This window comes from Herpailurus yagouaroundi, unplaced genomic scaffold, assembly GCF_014898765.1.
Source record: "Herpailurus yagouaroundi ecotype Mexico unplaced genomic scaffold, PumYag 77, whole genome shotgun sequence".
Classification (NCBI taxonomy): Eukaryota; Metazoa; Chordata; class Mammalia; order Carnivora; family Felidae; genus Herpailurus; species Herpailurus yagouaroundi.
Genome location: NW_024412388.1, coordinates 36221253 through 36244185, shown reverse-complemented (window position 1 = coordinate 36244185; position 22933 = coordinate 36221253). Strand labels below are relative to the sequence as shown.

Genomic DNA, 22933 nt, shown 5'->3' with positions numbered 1-22933 from the left:
TTTTGTAATTTTTTGTATCTGTGTTGTATTTTACTACTTTTAAAAAACCAATGGAGAGAAATAGAAGGTACCACACATAAAGTAGCTCTGAAAACCCTAAATGAAATGTGACCAAGAATAAAAGCTTAGGGGCACCAGGGTGGCTCAGTTGGTTGGGCATCCAACTTCGGCTCAAGTCATTATCTCACGGTTTGTGGGTTTGAGCCCCATATCAGGCTCTCTGCTTTCAGGGCAGAACCTGCTTCAGATCCTCTGTCCCCCTCTCTCTCTGCACCTTCCCCGTTCATGCTGTCTCTCAGTCTCTCTCAGAAATAAACATTAAAACAAAGAACACAAGCCTGTTAAAACAGGAAAATACAGCTTTTATCTGTGGGGACTCCCTTTACCTGTATTTTTCTATCCAGAGGAGTGTATTTACCTGTCCTTCATATTTTGTCACTAATTTGTCCGTTTATATATTGAGTTAGTTGTTCAGAATGTATCTGTGCTTATCCTATTGTTGTGGTTCTCAACCTTGATGGGTTGAAAATATATACCTGCTGGGGCTCCATCCCTGGAGATTCTGATTCAGAAGGTTTGTAGTGGATCTGGGCATCTTTCTGTTGTTTGTTTAATGTTCTGTGGGTAATTGTGCTGAAAAGCCATTTTCCTACTCTATTACCATATTGTAAAGTTTGGGCTTGAACACCAGTGTCATACTCAACCTTGTTAAGTCCAGTTTATTGCTCTTAACACTTTCCCATCCTTCCCCTCATCTCTTCCTCTATTCCTGTTACCTTCATTTCTCTCTTTATCTATGGATCTGTGGAATTGGTCTCCTAGTTGATGTTTAAACTTCTCAAATACATCCTTCAAGCTGCTTACCAGACTGTTAAAAACTTAATGATTATGGATTATGTTAACTCTGCCCGAGAGATGGATCTTTAATACCTACAGGATAAAATTTAGTCTCCCTAAAAACTAAACTGCAGTCTGGCTCTTGCCTACTTTGCAAGACATCTCTTTCAGCACAGAAGGATCCCCTCCTTCCCTAGTACTAATCATTCTAAACTATTTGCAGATTTCTGAATATTCTATTCTTTTTCACGCTTTCCTGTCCAGATGTTCATTGAGCATTCTGTTCCTGGAATCACCCATTTTCCAACTTTGGACTTCATCTTTAAAGATTCCTTCTTAGTCCTTTAACTTCTAATGAAACCTTTTCTGATAGCACTTCTTTTTCAAGCGGAATTGACCGTTCCTCTTCCCTAATACGAATTTTTATCATAAACCCTGTAACCTTTTATTATGCTTGTCTACAAGTATATCTTTGTAGTGGGCACAGGGGCTCTTCTTAATTGTCTTTGTATTTCTAGCACTGTCCCTGGCACATTGTCAGCCTCTGCCCTAAAGCAGTCTTAGAATAAGTTACGAATACTACACAAAATTTCACTGTCCAGATTGTCCTTAAATCTGAGAAAAGTGATCTACATTCTTGTTCATTCAGTTTTCTGTGCCTCCTTATTTGGCGTATATATTCCTATTGGCAGCTGAGGACTTACATTTAATCTGTTCATTTTAAAAAAACAAGTTTAATCCTCTTACATTAAGGGAAATGAAACCCAAGAGAGCCTAAGATTAATACAAGATCTGTTGATTTAGCATTTCAATATCTTCTGCTTACTTGATTCTGATTACAGCGTTAAATAAGTGCTGCTCATATATAATTATTTGATAGGTTCCATGGTGATGGCTACTTTGTAAAAAGTGCCAAAATAATTAGCTTTCTTTATCAACCATTAATATCCCTTTTTTCCTAGCCTTCTTTGAATCCAGAAGCTGGCAAACAGAATCAGCCATGCAGACCTATTGGGACCCCTTCTGGAGTGTGGGGTAGGTAGATTTTGCCATTTTAAAGGCACACAACTTTAAATTTTTCTTCGCATGGAGAAGAGCAAAAATTCTTTATCTCTTTTTTGTTTGTTTGTTTCTTTATCTCTTTTTTTCTCATCTCATCCATTTGCACATGGTAACTAACACCTATTATCTCTTACTCTGCCCGCTGAAAATACCATTGAACTGTAATGGTAGTGGAGTCCCAATACAGATAATTGAGAGCTTGTAGAGCCCTGAATTTGAAAGATTTTAAGCAAAGGGAGAATAATCTAAAGCTTATAAGTAGCAATGTTTAATTAACATTGCTAATTCATTTGTAACAATTCAATTGAATTTTATGTTGTTATAATTGTCTCCTAAATATTTGGCAGGCATATATAACAATATGTACTAAGCATTCTTTCATATTATGGGATACTCTTCTAAAATGTTCTTTGAAAGGCTGCATACTACCACATCCTATAGAGTATTTTGTTCAGCCAGGTTACACTTGATTTTTTTTTTTTATTTGGTGGGGGTGGTTAGGGGGCAGGTTTGGCAGTTAAATGTTGCTTATTGTAGAAGGCAAGGTGAAAACATACACATATACCTGTTTATGTGTACATGCTGGGAGTAACTAGCCTTATAAAAAATTAAAATACAAATCAATGTATTTTATACCAAATGTGATCTGTAGTTTTGAAATTGTTGGCATTTACAAATGAGACTCCCCTAGTTCCTACATTAGACCTATTCAGTCAGTAGTTAGGCATCTTATTGGGAAGGCTTTAGCATACCTGAATACTGGTTTTGGATTTTGAGTTACAGAATTAAGGGTGCTTGTTGTACCATTTCCCCTTTGTTAATAGTGTAAAGCTTTGCTCCACTTTGATCAGAAGGTCCCATGGTAGCCTCCTTTTCCCAATTTCCACATCTCTCTCCATTCCCCTGCTGACAGGAACTGCCACCCTTGGATATATTCTTGATGGCCTGAGTGATCACACCATACACTAGACATATTAAGCCCCTGAAGGACTACTAACATCTTTGGGCTTCCTGGTTGATTTATGAATTTAGCTTCATATGTTGCCTTTTTTCCTGTAGTTCTCAAGTATTGTCACTTTTGAGAATATGTTAAGTGCACACCAGGAAATGTTTGTCCCTCAGTCTCACCTGCCAGCTTTCTGTTGAAAGTGAGGACTTCATATAAACTGTGCTTCATGTTAACCATTGCTTGACATTCTTTTGTCTCTTCGCTATTGTATTTCACAGAAAACCCACCTAGTGCCAAGCAACCTTCCAAAATGCTAGTCATCAAAAAAGTTTCCAAAGAAGATCCTTCTGCTGCCTTCTCTGCTGCATTCACCTCACCAGGATCTCACCATGCAAATGGGAACAAATCGTCAACCATGGTTCCAAGTGTCTATAAGAACCTGGTTCCTAAGCCTGCACCACCACCTTCCAAGGTATGATTTGGAATCTGTATAAGAACCTTATACAGCAGGAGTTTGGTAATAAATTAGGAAAAAAATTAGTATTTTTATTTTTTTCTGTTGAATCATTCGCCAGATACTCATTCAGTACCTAATATATATACTACTGAATGAGTATCTGGTGAATGATTCAACAGAAAAAAAAAACATAGATAATAACTGTATAGATATCTATATAGTTATATACAGATATCTATAGATATGGTTTACTCTGTCTCCAAACTCTCTACTGCTGCCAACTGCTTTCTTAGTAGGCTTCTCATTCTCATGAGCTTTATCTCATAAACCTGTTTCTCTTAATTTGCTGTTTCCATTAATAGCATCAACATCCGTTTGATCACTCGGGTGATTGTCTAGATTGGCTGCTTCTTTCCTCCTCATTACTCATTCCCCTCTACCAAGCAGTTATAAAGTCCGTGTCAGTAACTCCCTCTGTGATGTCCTGTGCCCTTTTCACCTCCCATTTACTGTTGTAGTGTCCTCTTCTATTTCTTCATCTCCCTACAGTCATCTTGTACAGAACTGCCAGAATGATTATCATAAAACAATTTGAATATAACACATCCTTTCCTCAATCACTTTAGCGGTCCCAAACCATCTACAGAAGGGTTTGGTAAACTTTTCTGTGAAGAGCCAAATAATAAATATTTTAGGCTTTGCTGGTCACTTATGACATATGGTCTCTGTTACCTTTTCTCCCTTCCCCTTGTGTTTTTTTGTTTGTTTTACAGTGTTTGAAAAATGTAAAATATTATTAGCTCATGGGCCATACAAAAACAGGCCTCTGACCCACGGGTTGTTGCTTGCCAACACTGATCTTATAATAACAGTGGCTAGACTCCTTGGCAGTGGCATGTATAATTCTTTATAGCCTAACTCTAATCCATCTTTTATATATTACTATCGCTTCTTTCTTTTACCTGGGAAATTAGTTATCCTTCAAGTTCATGTTACCTGCTCTGTGAATCCTTTTCTGTCACATACATCTAAAGATCTAATTCATCCTTTTATCTCTAATTGAGTATTGCTCTTGTCTCTTATCATAATATTTATAACACTTTATTGGATCTCTTTATTATAATTTAAAATTTTTTTAGTGTTTTTTTAAAAATTTGTTTAACGTTTGTTTATTTTTGAGAGACAGAGCATGAGTCATGGAGGGGCACAGAGAGAATAAGATGCAGAATCCAAAGCAGGCTCCAGGCTCTGAGCTGACGGCACAGAGCCCGATGTGGGGCTCAAACCCACGAACTGTGAGATCATGACCTGAGCCAAGGTCGGACGCTTACTGGCTGAGCCACCCAGGTGCCCCCCCCCCCCCCAAATTTTTTTTAATGTTTATTTTTGAGAGAGAGAGAGAGGCAGACACAGAATTTGAAGCCGGCTCCAGGCTCTGAGCTGTTAGCACAGTACAGCAATAACTAGAATTTACTTTGTTATTGAGAGGAATACCAGTGAGCATTTATTCATTTCCTCTGTGTGTAAGCACTGTGTTTGGTGGTTATGAACAGTACAGAGAAGTACAACATGGGTCATGATACTCCATGAGCTGAAAATCTGATTAACAAGATATAACAATATGAAAGGTCATGTGATATATGTGAAATAAAATAATAACATGCTAATAAATTCTAAACAGACTTGGAATAACTAAATCACTTAAACACTATTTAGGGGGCACCTGCGTGGCTCAGTCGGTTGGGCATCCAACTTCGGCTCAGGTCAGGATCTCACAGTTCGTGGGTTCGAGTCCTACATCGGGCTCTGTGCTGACAGCTCCGTGCCTGGAGCCTGTTTTGGATTTTGTGTCTCCCTGTCTCTCTGCCCCTCCCCTGTTCACGTTCTGTCTCAAGAATAAATAAACATTAAAAAAAAATTTTTTTTAAATAAACACTATTTAGTGTTCAGTTTAGAGGAGCAGCATCAGTTCAGATTATGACCATTAAGGAAAATTTTATTGAAAACTGTCTTTTGAACTGATCTTTGGAGGATGATTCACATTTGGATAGGCAGAAAAGAGTCTGGGGAGTATTGTACATAGTAAGAAGAGGTAGTTAAATGCAAGTTCTGAAACCAGAAAACACTAGGCATATTTGAGGGATAGTGGATGATCATTTTAATTACTCCTGGGAGCACTGGGGAAATATCCAGACTGGGGGTCCTTATCCTAGTGGTAATGAATGAGGCTTTCAGGGTAGATAAGATCTCTAAGAGAAAAGGATGGAAGAGTAAAGAACGGGAAAATAAAACTTGGAGGAAATATTTAATATCTTATAAATATTAGGAAAATAACAATATAGTCCATAAGACTAAGAAATTATAATTCAGACATCAAAAAAATACTATGCTATCACAAAAATCTGGGTAGGTGAGTTTAGATAGCAACTGGGGTTGTCAACGCTTGTCAGTTGCTGCTGACCATTTGAGGAAAATAAATGAAAAATAGGTTTTGACCTTAGCAATTGGAAAGGTTTAGATGACCTTTGACTTTAGGTTTTATGAGAGTGGTGTAGGGACAAAACAAGATGTCAGGGGATCCTGGAATTACGTGGGTGGAAGTAGAGGCAGTGGCAACTTTTGAAACTTGACAGTAAAAGGAAATAGAATATATGTGGTGGTAAAGTTAAGTGAAAGGATGAAGAAATCTGTAGGAAGAAGCCCTTGGGAGCAACTTGGAATATACTTCCAAGAAGTCATTAAAGAATCATGGCTCAGGAAGAAATGAGTGGGAATAAAACTGATTGACAAGTTGAATTATCTTTGAAAGGGTATAAGATACTTGTTTCTCTGATGTAGAAGGGAAAGAATGTGAATTTAAGTCAAGGGAGCAAGTACTATCAAAGAAATAATGTGCCATGAATATTAACAGCAGGGCTTTGGAGTAGATAGAGTTCACTTTGCACATTCTTTATGATATGACCGTGATCAGGTTTCTTACTAAGTCTCAGTTTGATCATCTATAAAATGGGGTAATAGTACCCCTCTTTTAAGGTTTTTGTGAGGAATAGATGAGAAGGTTTTATGAAGTACTTAAAGCTGACATATAGTAAGTGCTAATAAATTATAGCTATTATTGTCAATATGCCATCACACTTTTTCACACTTTTTTTGCTCCATTCCTAAGAATTTATAAAGAATTTTTATGTGTTATTTAATTTGAAATGAGTGCAAGTATTCTGTTAGACTCTAGAGAGTATAGAAATGAGTTAAGACAATGTCATGTCCTCAAACATCTAGGAACGGTTTTGAGGGTGAAGAAGTGGCAAGAACAAAAGTCAGGACACAGGGGTTAAGATTAATTTAGCCCTGTTGTGTAGGACTATCCTAAGTGGAGGGTAGAATGAAAATAGGAAAACTAAACTGTTACTGTCCTTGTAAAAGGTAATGAAGCCTGAACAGGGATGATGAAAGTGGACAGAGAAGGGAGGTGGTAAAGTCACACTGTGTGAAGCAAATTAGAGGCCAAAAACATGACACCATATGTTCTTCTGGGAAACTGGTATAGCTCTGGAGCCGTTTCACTAGAGATGTAAAAGAGAGGAAGGTCAGATTTCAGGAACAGTTAATGAGAATGGTTGTAGATAAGTGAAAAGCGAGGTATTAGAGGAAGGAAGAGGTGAGATGAGTGGAAAACGTGGATTTATCCATTCATTCATTTTCTCTAGACGTTGAGTATCTGTGTATTAAAACCTGTGTCACTAGAGGCACAAAATAATCTTAGGGGTGCCTGGGTGGCTCAGTCGGTTGAGCATCAGACTCTTGATTTTGGTTCAGGTCATGACCCCAGGGTTGTGGGATCAAGCTCCCTGTCGGACTCCATGCTGAACATGTAGCCTGGTTGAGATTCTCTCTTTCTCCCTCTGCCTCTCTTCTCTGCTCCTGTACTCTCTCTCTCTCTCTCTAAAATAAAACAACAACAACAAACCCCAAAATAATCTTAAAGAGTTTGCTGTCTAGTGGAGAGACAGATATAAAAAATAAATGTTCTTGGGGCACCTGGGTGGCTCAGTCAGTTAAGTGTCCAACTTTGGCTCAGGTCATGATTTTGTTGTTTGTGAGTTTGAGCCCCATGTTGGGCTCTGTGTTGACAGCTCAGAGCCTGGAGCCTGCTTCAGATTGTATGTCTCCCTCTCTCACTCTGAAAGAGAAATAAACATAAAAAAATAAATAAACAATAATAATAATAAATGTTCTTCTCAGAGTCTTTATAGATAAGGTCAGATTTGAACTGGGTTTTGAAGTAGAAAAGGAAAGAATTGCCATTTGTTGACATCTTCCTATGTTCCAAGACCTTCATTAGGCCATTTACGTATATTCTATAATGTTTACTCCTCTAATCCTAGGATGTAGAAAATTCTGTAATATGAGATTACATAGCTAATAAAGTGATGGAGCCAGGACTCTTAAACCAGGTTTGACCAACTTCAATCCAGAGCTGTTTCCACTGCTCCAAAATGTCTACCATCCTGAAGGATTAAAAAAGAGGAAGTTGAGAATTTGGATTTTAGAGTCAAACTTCATGCCGCTTTCTAGGGCTATGATTTTCAGCAAGTTACTTAATTTTGCTAAACTTGTTTCCTTAAAAATAAATTGGAGCGAATTATATCTGTCACATAATTGTGGTAAAAGAATGAAATTAAAGTTTTAAAAGTACTTGGAATATAATATTGACATGGCCTAAGTCAGTAAATAGTTTAAAAACAGTAGAAGTTTGGGACACACCTGAAGGGCTGGCTCAGCCCATGAAGCATGTGATTCTTTTTTTTTTTTTTTTTTTCAACGTTTATTTATTTTTGGGACAGAGAGAGACAGAGCATGAATGGGGGAGGGGCAGAGAGAGAGGGAGACACAGAATCGGAAACAGGCTCCAGGCTCTGAGCCATCCGCCCAGAGCCCGACGCGGGGCTCGAACTCACGGACCGCGAGATCGTGACCTGGCTGAAGTCGGACGCTTAACCGACTGCGCCACCCAGGCGCCCCAAGCATGTGATTCTTGATCTCAGGATCATGAGTTTGAGCCCCACATTGGGCCTAGAGATTACTTTAAAAAAATAAAAAAGAAAACAGCAGAAGTTTGTTAGGGAGCAAGTAGATGGGGCTTTTGAGGCAGAGGAACCATTGTTATCCAAAAAGAGAGAGGAAAGAAAGGGAAGGAAAGGAAGGAAGGCAAAACATGGCATGTTTGGGAAAAGACGAATGCTTAAGTATGGCTGATAGTTGGGAATTGATGGGGGGAAGGACTATTAAAGCCAGTCCAGTCATGGAGGTGTTTATAAAAACTCAGGAGAGACAGCACACGTGGGTGGCTCACTTGGTTAAGCATCTGACTTCAACTCAGGTTGTGATCTCGCAGCTCGTGAGTTTAAGCCCCAAATCTGGCTCTATGCTGACAGCTCAGAGCCTGGAGCCTCCTTTTGGATTCTGTGTCTCCCTCTCTCTCTGCTCCTCCCCCACTTGCACGCTGTCTCTGTCTCTCTCTCTCAAACATAGATAAACATTTAAAAAAAAAAAAAAACAAACCTCAGGAGAGAGGTTAAGTGTAGAGATACAGTTTTACATATTATCATGTGGTCTCAACAATTTAAAGGATTAAACAGTTACAAATAACTGGTTAACTGAGAAGCATATTACAGCAGAACACTGAGGCTAGAGCCCTGGAGAATGCCTCCTGGATCCACTGAAAAGACGCAAGGGAATCCAGAAAGGAAAGAGGGGACAGGTTCTGAAAAGATCGGTAATCGCAATCTCCAAAAACAGATATTTTTATTAAGAGCTGGCCTTGGAATATAATATGACAACAAGATTTGTGCTTATTTATTGAAAGAGCTAGTTAATTAATTGATTGTTTAGGGAGAGAGTGCAAGCAGGGGAGGGAGAGGGGGACAGAGGATCTGAAGCAGGCTGTGCCACCCAGGTGCCCCAAAAGAACTATTTTATTAAAATGGGGATGGAGGTGAATGTTGCAAAGAATTGAAAAGTAATAATGAGCAAGTGTAAGACAGCAGATACTGACTTAATGCAGGAAAGCTTGTGAATAAAAGGATGGTAGTATAAAGGAAAATAAATGTGTTTGGTTTTGTTCACCTCGCTTCAGTAAGGTGGCTTAGCATGTTTGTAGATAAAGTGGAAGAACTTATTAGAAGGAAGGGAGGAAATAACTGATAAATTCTGAATGGAAAGAGAATGAACCAGGTGTAGAATGGTAGAAAGGGAGTAGGAGGCTGTTAAACTTGAGGTGCAAAGGAGGGAATTGGGGAAAGTTTGATCTAGTGACTTCTGACTTCTGAGTCCAGTAGGAGAAGACAGGATCATTTGTGGTAGAGAGAGTTGGGAGTGCTTTGATTGGAGTTTAAAGGAAAGGGAGGACATTTTTTTAAAAAGCTGTGTTGAGGGGTGCCTGGATGGCTCAGTTGGTTAAGCGTCTGACTCTTGATTTCGGTTCGGGTCATGATCTCATGGTTTGTGGGATCAAATCCAGCATCAGGCTCTGCACTGGTGGTGTGGAGCCTACTTGGGATTCTCTCTCTGCCTCTCCCCTGCTCATGTATGTGCACTTGGTGTGTCTCTCTCTCTCTCTCAAACATTAAAAAAAAAAAAAAAAAAAGCCAACCATGGTTGATACGTGGTTCACTCTGATGGATTTCTACATATATAATTTCTCTACTAAAAGAGGGCCCAGGGCATAATGGTTTTTTTCCAGTGAGAAGTCAGCTATATAGCATAGTGTTTGAGTTACTGAAAATTAAGATTAAATTGGAATAAAGTTGGGCAGAGATGTAGGTATCCTGTTGCATGTAACATTGGTAAACTTTTCATACTACTGTGGCAGAAATGCAAGTGTTTGTGTGTCCTGAGGTGACAATGTTAAAAGAAAGACAAGGCATCTGGTAACCATCTACAACTCTGTGGAAGCCACTGAGGAACTATCATCTTTGATATTTAGCCTTATATAAGCAGCCATCTTAGATTTTGATGAGCACAAGAAAAAAAATTAATCTCCATTCCAGTAGGGTCATTGTCTCTCTTATCTGCTTGCATGTTCTTTTTGGAGGCATTGCAAAAAAACAATACTACATACTATTTGAGTAACCTTGGACAAATTGTATAACTTTCTTAAAAGTCAATATAATAATTATACCTAATTAGAATAAGAATGTGAACAGTTTGATAAGCGTCTGGTAGATACTCATTTACATTAATTCCTTTCCTAAAGCCTATAATATCCTGTTGAATACCAAGAAAGAAATTCTTTTCACTCAGATCCTTCCTTTGTCCTGACCGTCTCTCCGTTCTGATCGTTTCATTCTGGAAAAATGGACATTTTTCACTTATCCAGCCTCACTCCATTGATGTGCTTTGTCTTCCTGTCTCTTCAGACAGTGTGATTGACTCAAAAAAAAAATTTTCCAGCTTCACTATGCTGCCATCCAAATTGGAGCTAGGGCCAGCGTGACAGAATAGGCCTAAGCCCCACAAGGCCAAGCAAAGAAAGGATCAAACCAGAATTGTCTAGCCATTTACATTGCCTGCTCTGGCCTTCTAGAACTAGCTTCCTGCCATAAGAGTTCCTTCTGGGAAACAAAACATTTTGGGGTCCAGTAAGTTTGGAAAACGCTGTATATTATATCTACCTCTCAAATTCATATACAATTAAATGCTTTGAGAAATAGCACAGTGAAGAAACCTGTTGAACTTTATTCACTTCAGCTTCTCCCACAGTTATTGAACCAGAGCTTTCTTTTTGAGAAATACCTATTAATATCCCATGACCCTTCTGGTTCCCATCTGCTTTTTTCTCCTTCAAGTGCCTAACATCAGAAAGAGGTTGCATGCCTCCCAAACATGTTAAGATGGGTAAGCTCTTGGAACTCGTGTTCTTACATAACATTTCACTGTTTGCTTTCTGATCTTCCAGGCTGAGCTTCTGTCTCCATACTTGTTTTGACTGATTTATTCTTTCTTCCTGTGTAGCCCAGTGCATGGAAAGCTAACAGAATGGACCACAAATCAGGATCCCTTTCCTCGAGCCGGGAGTCTGCTTTTACCAGTCCAATCTCTGTTACCAAACCAGTAGTACTGGCTGGTGGTGCAGTTTTAAGCTCTCCTAAAGAGGTGAGTGAGGACAAGGCCAAACAGCCTTTTCTAAAATTGCCATTTCTCATTTACTTACATATGCTAAGATACACGGTATGACATGTACAGCTCTAATTCCATTTCCTTTGTAGCTGTGCTTCTCTCAGAGTCATTTCTTGACCCCATTAGCGTCTAAAGATGGACAGTAGCTGAGTAGTTAGTAGTTGCTCTGTAGTAGACTATGTTAGACCAGCATCATTTCTCGAGACTATAAAAAAATGAAAGAGATGCTGTATAAACTATACAGTCTTAACTGCAAAAACCCTGCAAAGCTGAAGTCTGTTTATATGAAAAGGATAGTTTGTTTTTGGTAAAAGACAGACTGGTAAATAGGCTGCCAGATTCTGGAAACCACTTCCAAATAGAAGTGACCCAGAGAATTCCAGTTCTTGCTCTTTGCTGTCAGGAGCAACCTATTTGTGATATTTGCCCAGAGTCCCTCCAGCACTACTCCTCCAATTGAGATCAGCTCCTCTCGCCTGACCAAGCTGACCCGCCGAACTACCGACAGGAAGAGTGAGTTCCTGAAGACTCTGAAGGATGACCGGAATGGAGACTTTTCAGAGAACAGAGACTGTGACAAGCTGGAGGATGTAAGACCATAGGAATTTTCTGGGCAACATAGGGGTTTTCCCGTGTTGTATTTATGCTTTTTTAAAGTCTTGAATTGGTCAGTGCTATAAGAAGTTGGTAAACTTACAGAAGTTTTTATCAGTTAGGATTATATATAGTTGCAATATAAGAAAATCTGACAGGGTACCTGGGTGGCTGAGTCGGTTAAGCATCTGACTTCGGCTCAGGTCATCATCTCATGGTTCGAGAGTTCAAGTCCCACTGCGGGCTCTCTGCTGTAAGCACAGAGCCCACTTTGGATCCCTCTGTTCTCCCCAACCTTAGAAATACATTTTAAAAAATTAGAAAATCTGACAAACAAAACCGTAAAGCCAAGAGGGTTTTGTTTTGTTTTGTTTTTGTTCTGTACCCTACAACAGGAGAGTTAGAGGTTGCAGTTTAAGAGGGTGAGCCTGGGGCACCTGGGTGGTACGGTTGGTTAAGTGTCCGACTTCAGCTCAGGTCATGATCTCACAGATTGTGAGTTTGAGCCCTACATCTGGCTCTGTGCTGACAGCTCTGAGCCTGGAGCCTGCTTCAGATTCTATGTCTCCCTCTCTCTCTGCCTCTCTCCTGCTCGTGTTCTTTCTCTCAAAAATAAACATTTAAAAAAACTAAAAATAAAAAAAATACGAGGGTGAGTTCCTTGGTATTATCAAGAAACTTGTAAGTTTTAGTCAACTTGGGCTTGGCTAGTTATGCACCTCTATACTACCCATCCATGTTCTGGTTAGAAAAAGGACAAAGAGGGGCGTCTGGGTGGCGCAGTCGGTTAAGCGTCCGACTTCAGCCGGGTCACGATCTCGTGGTCCGTGAGTTCGAGCCCCGCGTCAGGCTCTGGGCTGATGGCTCAGAGCCTGGAGCCTGTTTCCGATTCTGTGTCTCCCTCTCTCTCTGCCCCTCCCCCGTTCATGCTCTGTCTCTCTCTGTCCCAAAAATAAATAAACGTTGAAAAAAAAAGAAAAAGAAAAAGGACAAAGAGCGAAAAACCTGAAAGAGGATGACGTCTCCCTTCTTTAAGTGCTTTCTTAAAAGCCCCATCCTGCAATTTGCATGTATACAACATTGGCCAACTGTCAGATAGCAACATCTAGCTGCAAGAACTCTAGGAAAGTGAACTTTTTTTTTTTTTTTTTTTTTTTTTTACCCTGGGATAATGACCTGAGCCAAAATCAAGTGTCGGACGCTCTCAGTTGACTTGAGCCACCCAGGTACCTGAAAGTGAACTTTTTAAAGCTGAGCACAGTTCTTTAGACCAAATGATTGCATGGGTATTGCATAGGGATCTAATAGCTCTGCCACCGTTGACATAACCTGAAGTTAAGATCCTGACTAGTTGGTAATACTTTGGAAATCTTAGTAAGGTGAGCAAGTCCTCATTATTAAATAGGAAGACTTTTGAACTGAAGTTGTTTTCTGAAAAGCACTTCCCTCAATCCTGACTCCTTAATTTTGTAGATTACTTTTCTTGCCACAAAGGATCATTAAACCAAGTGTGTCCTTATTTCAGTTGGAGGACAACAGCACACCAGAACCAAAGGCAAATGGAGAGGAAGGCTGTCATCAAAATGGTCTTAGTCTCCCTGTAGAGGAGGAAGGGGAAGTCCTCTCACATTCTCTGGAAGCAGAGCACAGGTAAGGGAATATCAGATCACAGTGGATGCTGTGTATGGCCTGCGAGAAGCTTGAACATACTAAAACATTTCACATCTGGTCTGGCATACAGAGAGAAGTGTCCATTAGCACAATAACGTGTTCTCTCTGTATGCCCCTGCTTGACCTATTGCCCGCTAGGCATTGCTTTACAGATTTGCCAGCTTTTTTTACACTTTCCTCTCCAAGGCTTTCATGTAGTTTAGTTTCAGATTCAGTTTATAACTCTGGGTGGAAAGGGGAACCGGTTTTCTGGGACTGTTGTGCTGGCTGTTGGGCCCTCCTAACCCAAGTGAGCAGTTCCAAGAGGCCTTTAAAGGGCCTTGGGAGGCATGAGACCCCCATGGGTGGAGTGCATTCTTTTAATGAGGGCCTCAAACACAGAGCAGCCAGCTCTCTGGGCAACTAACTAGATGGCAGATAGGGCCTGCCATGTTTGGCAGTCCCTTCCTGAAAGGAGGTTCCTGTCCAGAATAACTTTAGGAGTCAGCAAGATCACAAGAGTATGAAGGAGACCACAGTGCCATGAACTTGAAAGAAAACTTAGGTACATGTGGAACTGTACTAATTTGCTTACAAGAGACAAAAGTGAGATTTCTTCCTCTGTTTTGTCTATGGGATAGAGAGGGCCGTTGCATTTTGGCTCTTATGCAATCTTATTTTCTGCTCTACTATCTCTTCTCTATAGCCCTTGTGCTCTGGAAAGAGCAACTGTGGAGATCCCTCATTTAATTCAAGCACCTAAGTTGCCATAATTAAAGTTTACCCCGCTGGGGAGGAAAGAAAAATCCAAGTGGGTACCATTGCCCCTAGACAAGTAAGTTTTTTCTAAAAAGTTGTGGGCTTCCCACTTATGCTTAAAGGTGTCATGTTTTTTTGTTTTTTTTTGTTTTGTTTTGTTTTTGTTTTGCTTTACCTCCCTCTACAAGGTTATTGAAAGCAATGGGATGGCAAGAGTATCCTGAAAATGATGAGAATTGCCTCCCCCTCACAGAGGATGAGCTCAGAGAGTTCCACATGAAGACAGAGCAGGTATGTCATAAACCTTTCCTGGAGACCAGTTAATGACCAACAGAGGAAGGAGTCAGAACAGTCCTTGTCCTTAGGGAGCCCCAGTTTAGTGTAAGAAAAGGACCTTGGAGAAGAAAATATAAAGTAAGTTGTCATAGTAAAAATAAAGAGAAGTGTATAACTTCCTAGGCAGTATGGATCTCCAGTAGGTGGATACAAAAACTAGGTCAGTAGTTTGCAGATTTCAGAAGGTAGTATAGTCTTTCATCCTGGCAGCTCTAACTCCTTATCAGAACCACAAGACTGTGTCCAAAGCTAGGGGCTCAGCCCTTGGTCTCTAGAGAAGCAAGCTCACCCTCCCCTGCCTGCAGCGTTATGGTTTCCCTCAGATACTCTGGCCAGAGCCAAGAAACGACGTATTTGAATTCATTCAACAAATGTTTGGAGTCTTTGAGTGAAACACTGCCAGATCCTAGGGTTTATAGCAGTGAGTAAGATTAATGGAGTCTCTACAAACCTCATGGAGCCTAAATTCTGGTGGTATTTATATTTATATTTTATTTACATGTATTTGTATTTATGGCATTTATGTTTAAAGCACAAATAACAGTATCAAGTCCTATAAAGAGAAATTACAGGCTGACAGAAAAATTTTGCTACTCAGAACTATTCCCTCAGTCATTGTCATCATCTGAGAACTTGGAGAAATAGAGAATCTGAAACCTACCTACTGAAATCAGAATCTGCATTTTAAAAAAATCCTTAAATGATTTATTTGCACATTAAACTTTGAAAAGCACAGCTATATGAAATCTTTAATCTCTCAGAAGGGCGCCGTCCACATTCTGCCTAGAATTGAGTTGAGGCCTGGCCTTTTCCAGGTCCCATTGCCAATGTCGTTTTTGATGGTTTTCTTTTTTCTTTCCCATGCTAACCATAGCTGAGAAGAAATGGCTTTGGGAAGAATGGCTTTTTGCAGAGCCGCAGTTCCAGCCTGTTCTCCCCATGGAGAAGCACTTGTAAAGCAGAGTTTGAGGACTCAGACACGGAAACCAGTAGCAGTGAAACATCAGATGACGATGCCTGGAAGTAGGCATATAAATGTTCACAAATCTGACCCAGGAAACTCAGCTTGTGTGTTTAGAGAGTATACAAAAGAAATTGTTCTTTTCCTTTTCTTATGTTGTTGTTGAATACTTCATGCACAAGGGAAATAATCATATCCCAAAGAGAGAGCAATTGGCTTGTTTAGCTTTTGTTGTTGTTCTTCCCTGTTATCTGCTTAATAGAGAGAAGTTTGTGTGATGGGAAAAATTTTTTAAATACACACACACAGACACAGTATATATGGGGCGATGCACAGGTGGGAGCTGGCAGTGCAGAGAGGAGGAGACACCGGTCTGCAGCAACAGCTTCTACTACCAGCCCTTGGGGCACTCACCCCTGTGCTCAAGCAATCATTGTCAATGACAAAGTGACTGTTGAAGTTATAATTGTATTAAATTAATGCTAATAATTTGGATATTTTATTTTATTTTTGGCTGCTCGGGTGACGATAGCCCTTAACCAAGCATACATGGTTTTCTTTTTCTTTCTTTTTTTTTTTTTTTTTTTTTTTTTTTTTTTTTTTTTTTTCCTTTTTGGGTACAGCTGTAAAATATTTGGATATAGGAAATGTGTTATTCTTGCAGCCTTGATATTCAGGGTGGATTGTAAAATATAAATTTTTGTGAGATTTCAAAGATTAAGATTATTTTGATAACATTATTTACAGATTTAAAAGATGTGGTTATCACAAGTCTGTTGAGGGGGAAAACTACTGCATAAAATAACTAACTTGGAATAAATATTTTGCATCAGTTTGGATTGTCTTGTGTAAGAAGTATATTTCCTTTAAAATTAGATGAGTGGATTCTTTGGGGAAATACTTTTAGAAGTCTGAGGGAAATCTGAATTCAGACACACCTGTTTCTCCTTTTAGCAGATACTTTTTTGATGCAGAAGAATTTGTGCAATAAATTACCCATAATAAAATCAGAAACCCAAGTTTCCTTCCTGAAACTGATTTTCACTGCTTAAGTATTTACCAGTGTGCATATTTTAAGGAAGGTTTATGTCTCAGTTTCCTGCTAAATAAGAACATGGGAAAGGGTTTGAGCCAGTGCTGTCTGGGTAACCAGTGGAGGAGGTACATTTTTTCATTCAATGTACACTTCCCCAGCAAGGCTCTGGGGATGCAGGGAGTGCCCAGCCCAGTAGGAAAGAAAATAAAGTTACATTAAAAATGAAACCTTAGTCCAAAATTTGATGGACCAGGTAGAAGTTAAACCAAACAGATACACTGGCACTCTTTGGCCATCCCTACAGTGGCTATAGAGGTCTAAGATCATACTCTAATAGGAGACCAGCAGCAGAGTAACAGGCCTCATTGCATGTTAGATGACTAACTTGTAGTGTCTTCAGAAGGGGTAGAGGCCTAGAGGCAGAAAGACTAGTATGACATTTGTTGGATTCTAAAGGCTAGGAAGGCAGAGACCCTATCTGCCACACTATTATATAGTCTCTCCTGCTAGTGTTACAAGTAGTCCAAGTGGAAATGTTGATTGAGCAATAAAAACTATCATATTTCATTGAATATATCTATTTGAAGACATTCTTTTATGTAGTAATAAGAAAACTTGGCAGTTACTACATTGTCGATCCTGATTTCAGTGTTAAGATGTGGAAAAAACGTGCATATTAGAATCCATGAATACTATAAATGAATTAAGTTGCAAAAGTATTAAACCAGACACGAGAAATTGGTTGAGATAGAAATATCGTACCTGTTTAGCCTTGGGCTTTGCTCCTAACTAGCTTTGACAGAACAGATTTCTAAAAATGTGCCCTTCTCCCTTGGACTTAAGCTGGACTGAGATCACATGCTTTGAAACGCTTTGCAAGCTGTTGCTTGTCATATCTTGGCCTTACATGGGGAGGGGGTGTTGCTACCTTAAGTCTCTATCTTGTTTAGAAAAGGGAGTTTGTTTGGAAACATGGGGCTAAGTCAGAGCTCCTGCCTCTGATGGATGCAGATCTTTGGGGAGGTGGCAGAGAGATCTGACCCACAAGAAGGGCCTCCCTGGCCCCGGCCAGCTCAAGTGAAAGCTTACCCTCATCTGATAAATTTATAATGTTCTCCCTGAACTTTCCATTCCTTGGCCTGTGTGGACTGTCTTTCCTCTATAGCCAAACAAAACAAAACCCAAAAAACCGGAATCAGGGAATGGGTGTTAGGGAGAGACCCCTGGCCTTGGTGTGACTTGGTTATGCAAAAGCTGTGGTTTCTTCCAGAGAGGCACAGTGCAAAGAAGAGCTTTTCAGCCTACAGGAAAGACAGGTTTCCTGGAAGAAAACCCAGAAGGGCCGATTGCTTCCATTCCCAGGTGTTCCCTAGAATGGAGAATGGGGCTAACTTGGGTAACCTCCATTTGGGGGAAAACAAGAATGAACAAGATGACACCTCCCTGCTGGAGGCTATTCAGTGGCCAGCAATCGGGAGTAATGGGGCCCAGCCAGCCTAGGAGACAGCTGTTTGTTCCCCTTTATATAAGCAGAGAAACGGGGATATTAAAAGGGACTTGCCCATGCTCATTTAATTAAGTAGAGCAGTCCTTGTGACACTTTTTAGGGGCTCCTCCCAAAGGTGGCCTGCTTTTTCCCGCCCATGCTCCAGACCTGCCTAGACTTGTAGTTGTTTCCCAGGTTGCTAAATCTCCTCCCCAAACAAACTTAATCTAAACTCAGTAAGCCTGGCCTTTCCTCTCTGCCTCTGGCTTTCTGTTTCAAACTCCTCTCCCATTCCCCTGCCCTCTGTCCTGTCTTCTGCAGGTCTTGTCTGGTGTCAGGAAAGGGATCCCATTCCATGGCCTCCTACTCTGGGGAGCCAGGGCTCCTGTCCTGTGGGTCCTGTGACATGGTTTTCCGCTCCTGGGCCCTGCTGGCTATCCACACTCAGCGCTTCTGCATTGGCCATCTGACCCGAGAGGTAACACCTGGTGCACACCCCTCAACAGGCCGCCTCTGGCCAAATCGGGCGGGTATTCAAACAACTCTTTGAGGATTTCTCATCCCACACCCTGTCGCCAGGTTGTGCCACAGGGACAACAGGGCATCTCAGACCAAGAGGCCAGCAAATTGGCTCTGAAGAAGCTAACGGAGGAGGTACTCTTGGCTCAAAATTCAGCGTCCTCCCCAAGCCTACAGATCAGGCAGATTATAGGTCGGATTACTCCTAACAGAGATCGCGCGTTCCTGTTATCTCCAGGTGCAGCGGCTGCGGCTGTACCTACAGGAAATGCAACCCTGGATAACAGAGGTCCCCCGAAGATCAGAAGGGCTCCGAAGACGTTGTGAGGCGCTGACTCAGGGCCCCACCCCAGAAGCTGCTGGAAGCCCGGGAGAGAGGCTTTGGGCATTGCAAAGGACTCACGCAAAGCGGATGGTGGAGACGAAGGCACAGAGCCTTGCCCTGGAGCGACGCAACGAGGGTGAGGGGAAAGGAGAGGGGGACTAAGGGCCCGCTCCGCCCCTCGCCCTTCGGATTTGAGTTTGTTGGCCCCGTTGTGACCCAATCCCTTACCGCCTCAGAACTGAGCCAACGCCTCCAAGGTTTGGCCCAGACCCGGGGCGGAATATCACGCCTTATCGGCCTGGAGCGGGAGCTTCGAGAACTCAGGGCAGAAGGCCGGCGAACGCGGGGAGCTCTAGAAGTGCTAGGGGCGCACGTTCAGCAGCTACAGCCAGAGTCCGGGTGAGAGCCGGCTCGGGGAATTCGGTAGCTCAGCTGAGCTGGCTTGGGGGCGGGGCTGGGGCTGGGCGGGACCCTCGGGAGGGCGGGACGCGCGAGGCTCCAGCCCCTAAGCCGCTGGAAAGCTGCGAGTGTTAGGTCGGGAAGGGGCGGGGCTTCCGGAGGCCTGGCGTCTGGATCTGTAATACCTTTTCCGCGCCGGTATCCCTCTACTCCAGGACCGGGCTCAACCCCTTGCGACAGGCAGAACTCTGTTGTCCGGTACTACAGGCCAACCCAGGGACTCTGGCTGCCGAGATCGGGTGAGGTCCCGGGCCCGGGTACGACATGGGCGAAGCGCTGATCAGCTCTGGAAAGACGCTGCTGCCTTTTTGTCCCCTACTCCCTCCCTAGGGCCCTGCGTGAGGCCTATGTTCGAGGCGGGGGCCGGGACCCCGGCGTTTTGGGCCAGATATGTCAGTTGCAAGTGGAGGCCTCAACACTGGAGCTGCAGCGGTTGCGGACTCGCAGGGGTGAACCGGAGGGGTCCGGGGGGCCGGCCAGTAGTGCCTCTCAGATGCGGTGGTCTTAATTGTGGGAGGAGAAAAAGGGCGGTTGAGGGAGGCGATGAGGGAGGCATGAGGACCACCTGAGCAAAAACCCAGAAGTATAAAACCTGGGTGGTCTTTGTGGCAATGGCTAGAATGTTACCTGACAAGTCCAGCCTTGTCCAAAGAGACCTAAAGCTGGAGAACTCAGAATCTCACCAGCTGGTCACCAGAGGTCAGAGGTGACAGGTCGGACTTTTCATCGCAGGGAGGAAGGCAGATGCCACACTGGGGGAGCTTCTAGTAGTGGAAGCTGAAAACCGGCGCCTGGAGGCAGAAATCCTGGCCTTGCAGATGCAGAGAGGCGCAGGCCCTGCGTCCTGGCTTCAGCGAGTACCCGTCCCAGGTCACCTAGCTCAATCAGACCAAGCTCGGAAGAGGGGGTTAGAGGGACCATGTATGGGGAATGAGGCTGGTGTTTACGTGCTGTCCGTCCTTGTTTACGTGCATCTCCAGGTGTCCATGCACCTAGGCTCCCGGGGGAGGGTTATCTCAGCGCTGTTACTTGCTGCGTCCTGCTTAGGGGTGCCCTACTCTTAATTCTGCTCCCAGGGCCTAGGAAGCTGCCACCTGCCGCGAATCCCAGCCCAAGTCTGAGAAGGAGGGAAGATCCCCCACGCCTCCCACCCCGGGTGGCTCCCCCACTGCCACCGATTCCACACCCCACAGGTGTCCTATTGAGTGGCACAGAAGAGGCTGTGAGGACCCAGGGGTTTGGTGGGGGAGGGTGGCAGGCAGTTCTGTTTTGTGCAGTTGGGGAAGCATGGACACCTGGGAGGCTTTCCGGGGTCCACTCTTTCCCAACCACAGCCGCTGCCTCCTGGAACCATGACCAGAAACCTAGGCCTGGATGCACACTTCCTCCTGCCCACTTCTGACGTTCTGGGCCCTGCACCCTACGACCCTGGGTGAGGCGGGCTTCCTCTTTTGACATCCTCTGTGACTTGGCCATCACTTTTAATTAAGGAGACCACTAGGACAAGTGAGGGTTGAGGGGGGCAAGGTTAAGAGGAGCTGGGGGTGTGTTTATGTGTAGGTGCCAGCTGAGACCTGTGTTCTTCAGGGCTGGTCTGGTCATTTTCTATGACTTCCTTCGGGGACTTGAGGCTTCTTGGATTTGGGTACAACTACTGACCGGTTTGACCCGAGATGGACAGGATACAGGAGGGGTCACAGCATTGCCCCCAGCCCTTTGCTTGCCCCCACCTCCAGCTCCTGGGCCCATGGGCAACTGTGCCATCCTTGCCAGCAGGCAGCCTGTACCCAGGTCAGTATGTGGAGATTGGCTTTGGTGCCACATTTTGAGGCTTTTCCCTCATTCTGAGTTTTCTCATGTGTACATAGGGCCACTGGCTCTGAGGGCTATCCTGGGAAGGGAGAACAGTTCTGACACCTTGTTTTGGTTGTTCTAGACTGCCACCTTCACCATCAGTATCCTTGGTCTGTGAGCTACAGGCCTGGCAGGGGCTGGCATGGGCTACAGCACCACAGCCAAAGGCTTGGGCCTCACTGGTGTTATTTGACCGGGATCAAAGAGTGCTAAGTGGTCACTGGCGTATTCCACTTCGGGCCCTTCCTCTGGACCCCAGCCTTAGCCTTGGGCAGCTGAATGGGATTCCCCAGGTAAGTGTGGATTAATGAGGACTGGGTCTACTCCAGGTACAGGTGCATTACTATTTCATCTCTCTCCAGGTAGGTCAGGCTGAGCTCTTTCTGCGACTGGTTAATGCAAGAGATGCAGGTGTCCAGACACTGGCAGAGATCAATCCAGCAAGTGCCCAGGAATACCAGTACCCACCTCTGGTGAGGGCCCACCAGGAGCTAGGGGCACCACAGGTGTGATTGGTGTGGTTAATTGCCGATATTTGCTGACCACCATGTGCCAAGTTATCAAGTGCTGTGAATGAACTCATTTAACCCTCATACATCCTATTAGGTAGATCTAGGTAAATGGATAAGGAAATCAGAGAACAATGAGGTTAACTTGATTTACATTGGGTAGTCAAGACAAACCTCTTGCTAAAGATACACTTTCTTCTCCCCGTTCCACAGATGTCCAGTTCGCCTTCACTGGAAGCCAGCTCCCTTGCCCCAAATGCTGGCTTTGTTGATCCCCCTCCTCCCACAGAAGAGCCCCTCAGCAGTCAAGGTTTGAGACGAGGGTTTGGGCCCTCATCACAGCTTTAACCTACCCCCTCTGGCTTTGAGTCTAGGAAAATATGGGCAGGAGTAGCTTAACATGCAGAGATCTAGGATTTGAAGTTGCCAGACCTGCAGTTTTACTACTACACCTTCTGAAGGTCTAGGAGCAAATAGCAGATAAAAGCTCCAACGGCTTTACCACCTTTCAAAAATACTTTTGTAAAACAGATGTGGCGATTAAGTGAATGTAAGGTTATTTGCAATACTGCCTGGCATCTAAATCCTTTCAAAGATGAGCAAGGGCACTCTTTTAATTCATTAAAGGAACTTGAACTTATTCCCACATGTTTCTTGCTAAAGCCTGTCTTGTTGCCACACTTCTTCATTCAAATCCAAGCTTCCTCAGGACATCCTCTGGGAAGCCATCCAGGCTCTAAAGGTCCCACAAACTAGGAGCTCCCATATCTTACACTTGTAGAGGGTCACTTGTGAAATCTGGCTGAAATTTGATATTAGGCCGAAAACTCTCAGGACTTGGTACATGCAATACGAAGGCATCTTCAGCAAGATCTGCAGCCATGAGTTACCATAACCAGCCCAGAAAAACTCCATTTTCTCTTGTATTTAGGGGACAAAATAATAGTGAAAAACTGCCTCTG

At 42.9% G+C, this 22933-nt stretch overlaps 2 protein-coding genes across 6 annotated transcripts in view; both read left to right on the top strand.

The window, feature by feature from the left end:
* Nucleotides 1-16622, top strand: part of GPBP1L1 (GC-rich promoter binding protein 1 like 1) — a 67624-nt gene extending 51002 nt beyond the window's left edge. For 4 of the 5 annotated variants that reach the window (XM_040470071.1, XM_040470069.1, XM_040470070.1 and 1 more), the window contains 7 exons: nt 1800-1872; nt 3127-3320; nt 11319-11459; nt 11915-12073; nt 13603-13727; nt 14675-14777; nt 15697-16622. In XM_040470071.1, the coding sequence (XP_040326005.1) occupies nt 1800-1872; nt 3127-3320; nt 11319-11459; nt 11915-12073; nt 13603-13727; nt 14675-14777; nt 15697-15849 (948 nt within the window). In that variant the 3' untranslated portion in view covers nt 15850-16622. Of the gene's footprint in view, nt 1-1799; nt 1873-3126; nt 3321-11318; nt 11460-11914; nt 12074-13602; nt 13728-14433; nt 14539-14674; nt 14778-15696 lie in introns of those variants that run through there. The other variant, XM_040470074.1, reaches the window with a different exon arrangement.
* Nucleotides 16623-16915: 293 nt separating this feature from the next.
* CCDC17 (coiled-coil domain containing 17) lies at nt 16916-22928 on the top strand. The gene is given in 14 exon segments (XM_040470062.1): nt 16916-18876; nt 18879-18959; nt 19063-19285; nt 19386-19548; nt 19764-19847; nt 19939-20057; nt 20341-20478; nt 20685-20830; nt 20943-21040; nt 21196-21399; nt 21545-21755; nt 21825-21935; nt 22185-22273; nt 22275-22928. Coding segments are annotated over 14 exon segments (1974 nt in total). The 5' UTR covers nt 16916-18660; the 3' UTR covers nt 22366-22928.
* The last annotated feature ends 5 nt before the right edge of the window (nt 22929-22933 follow it).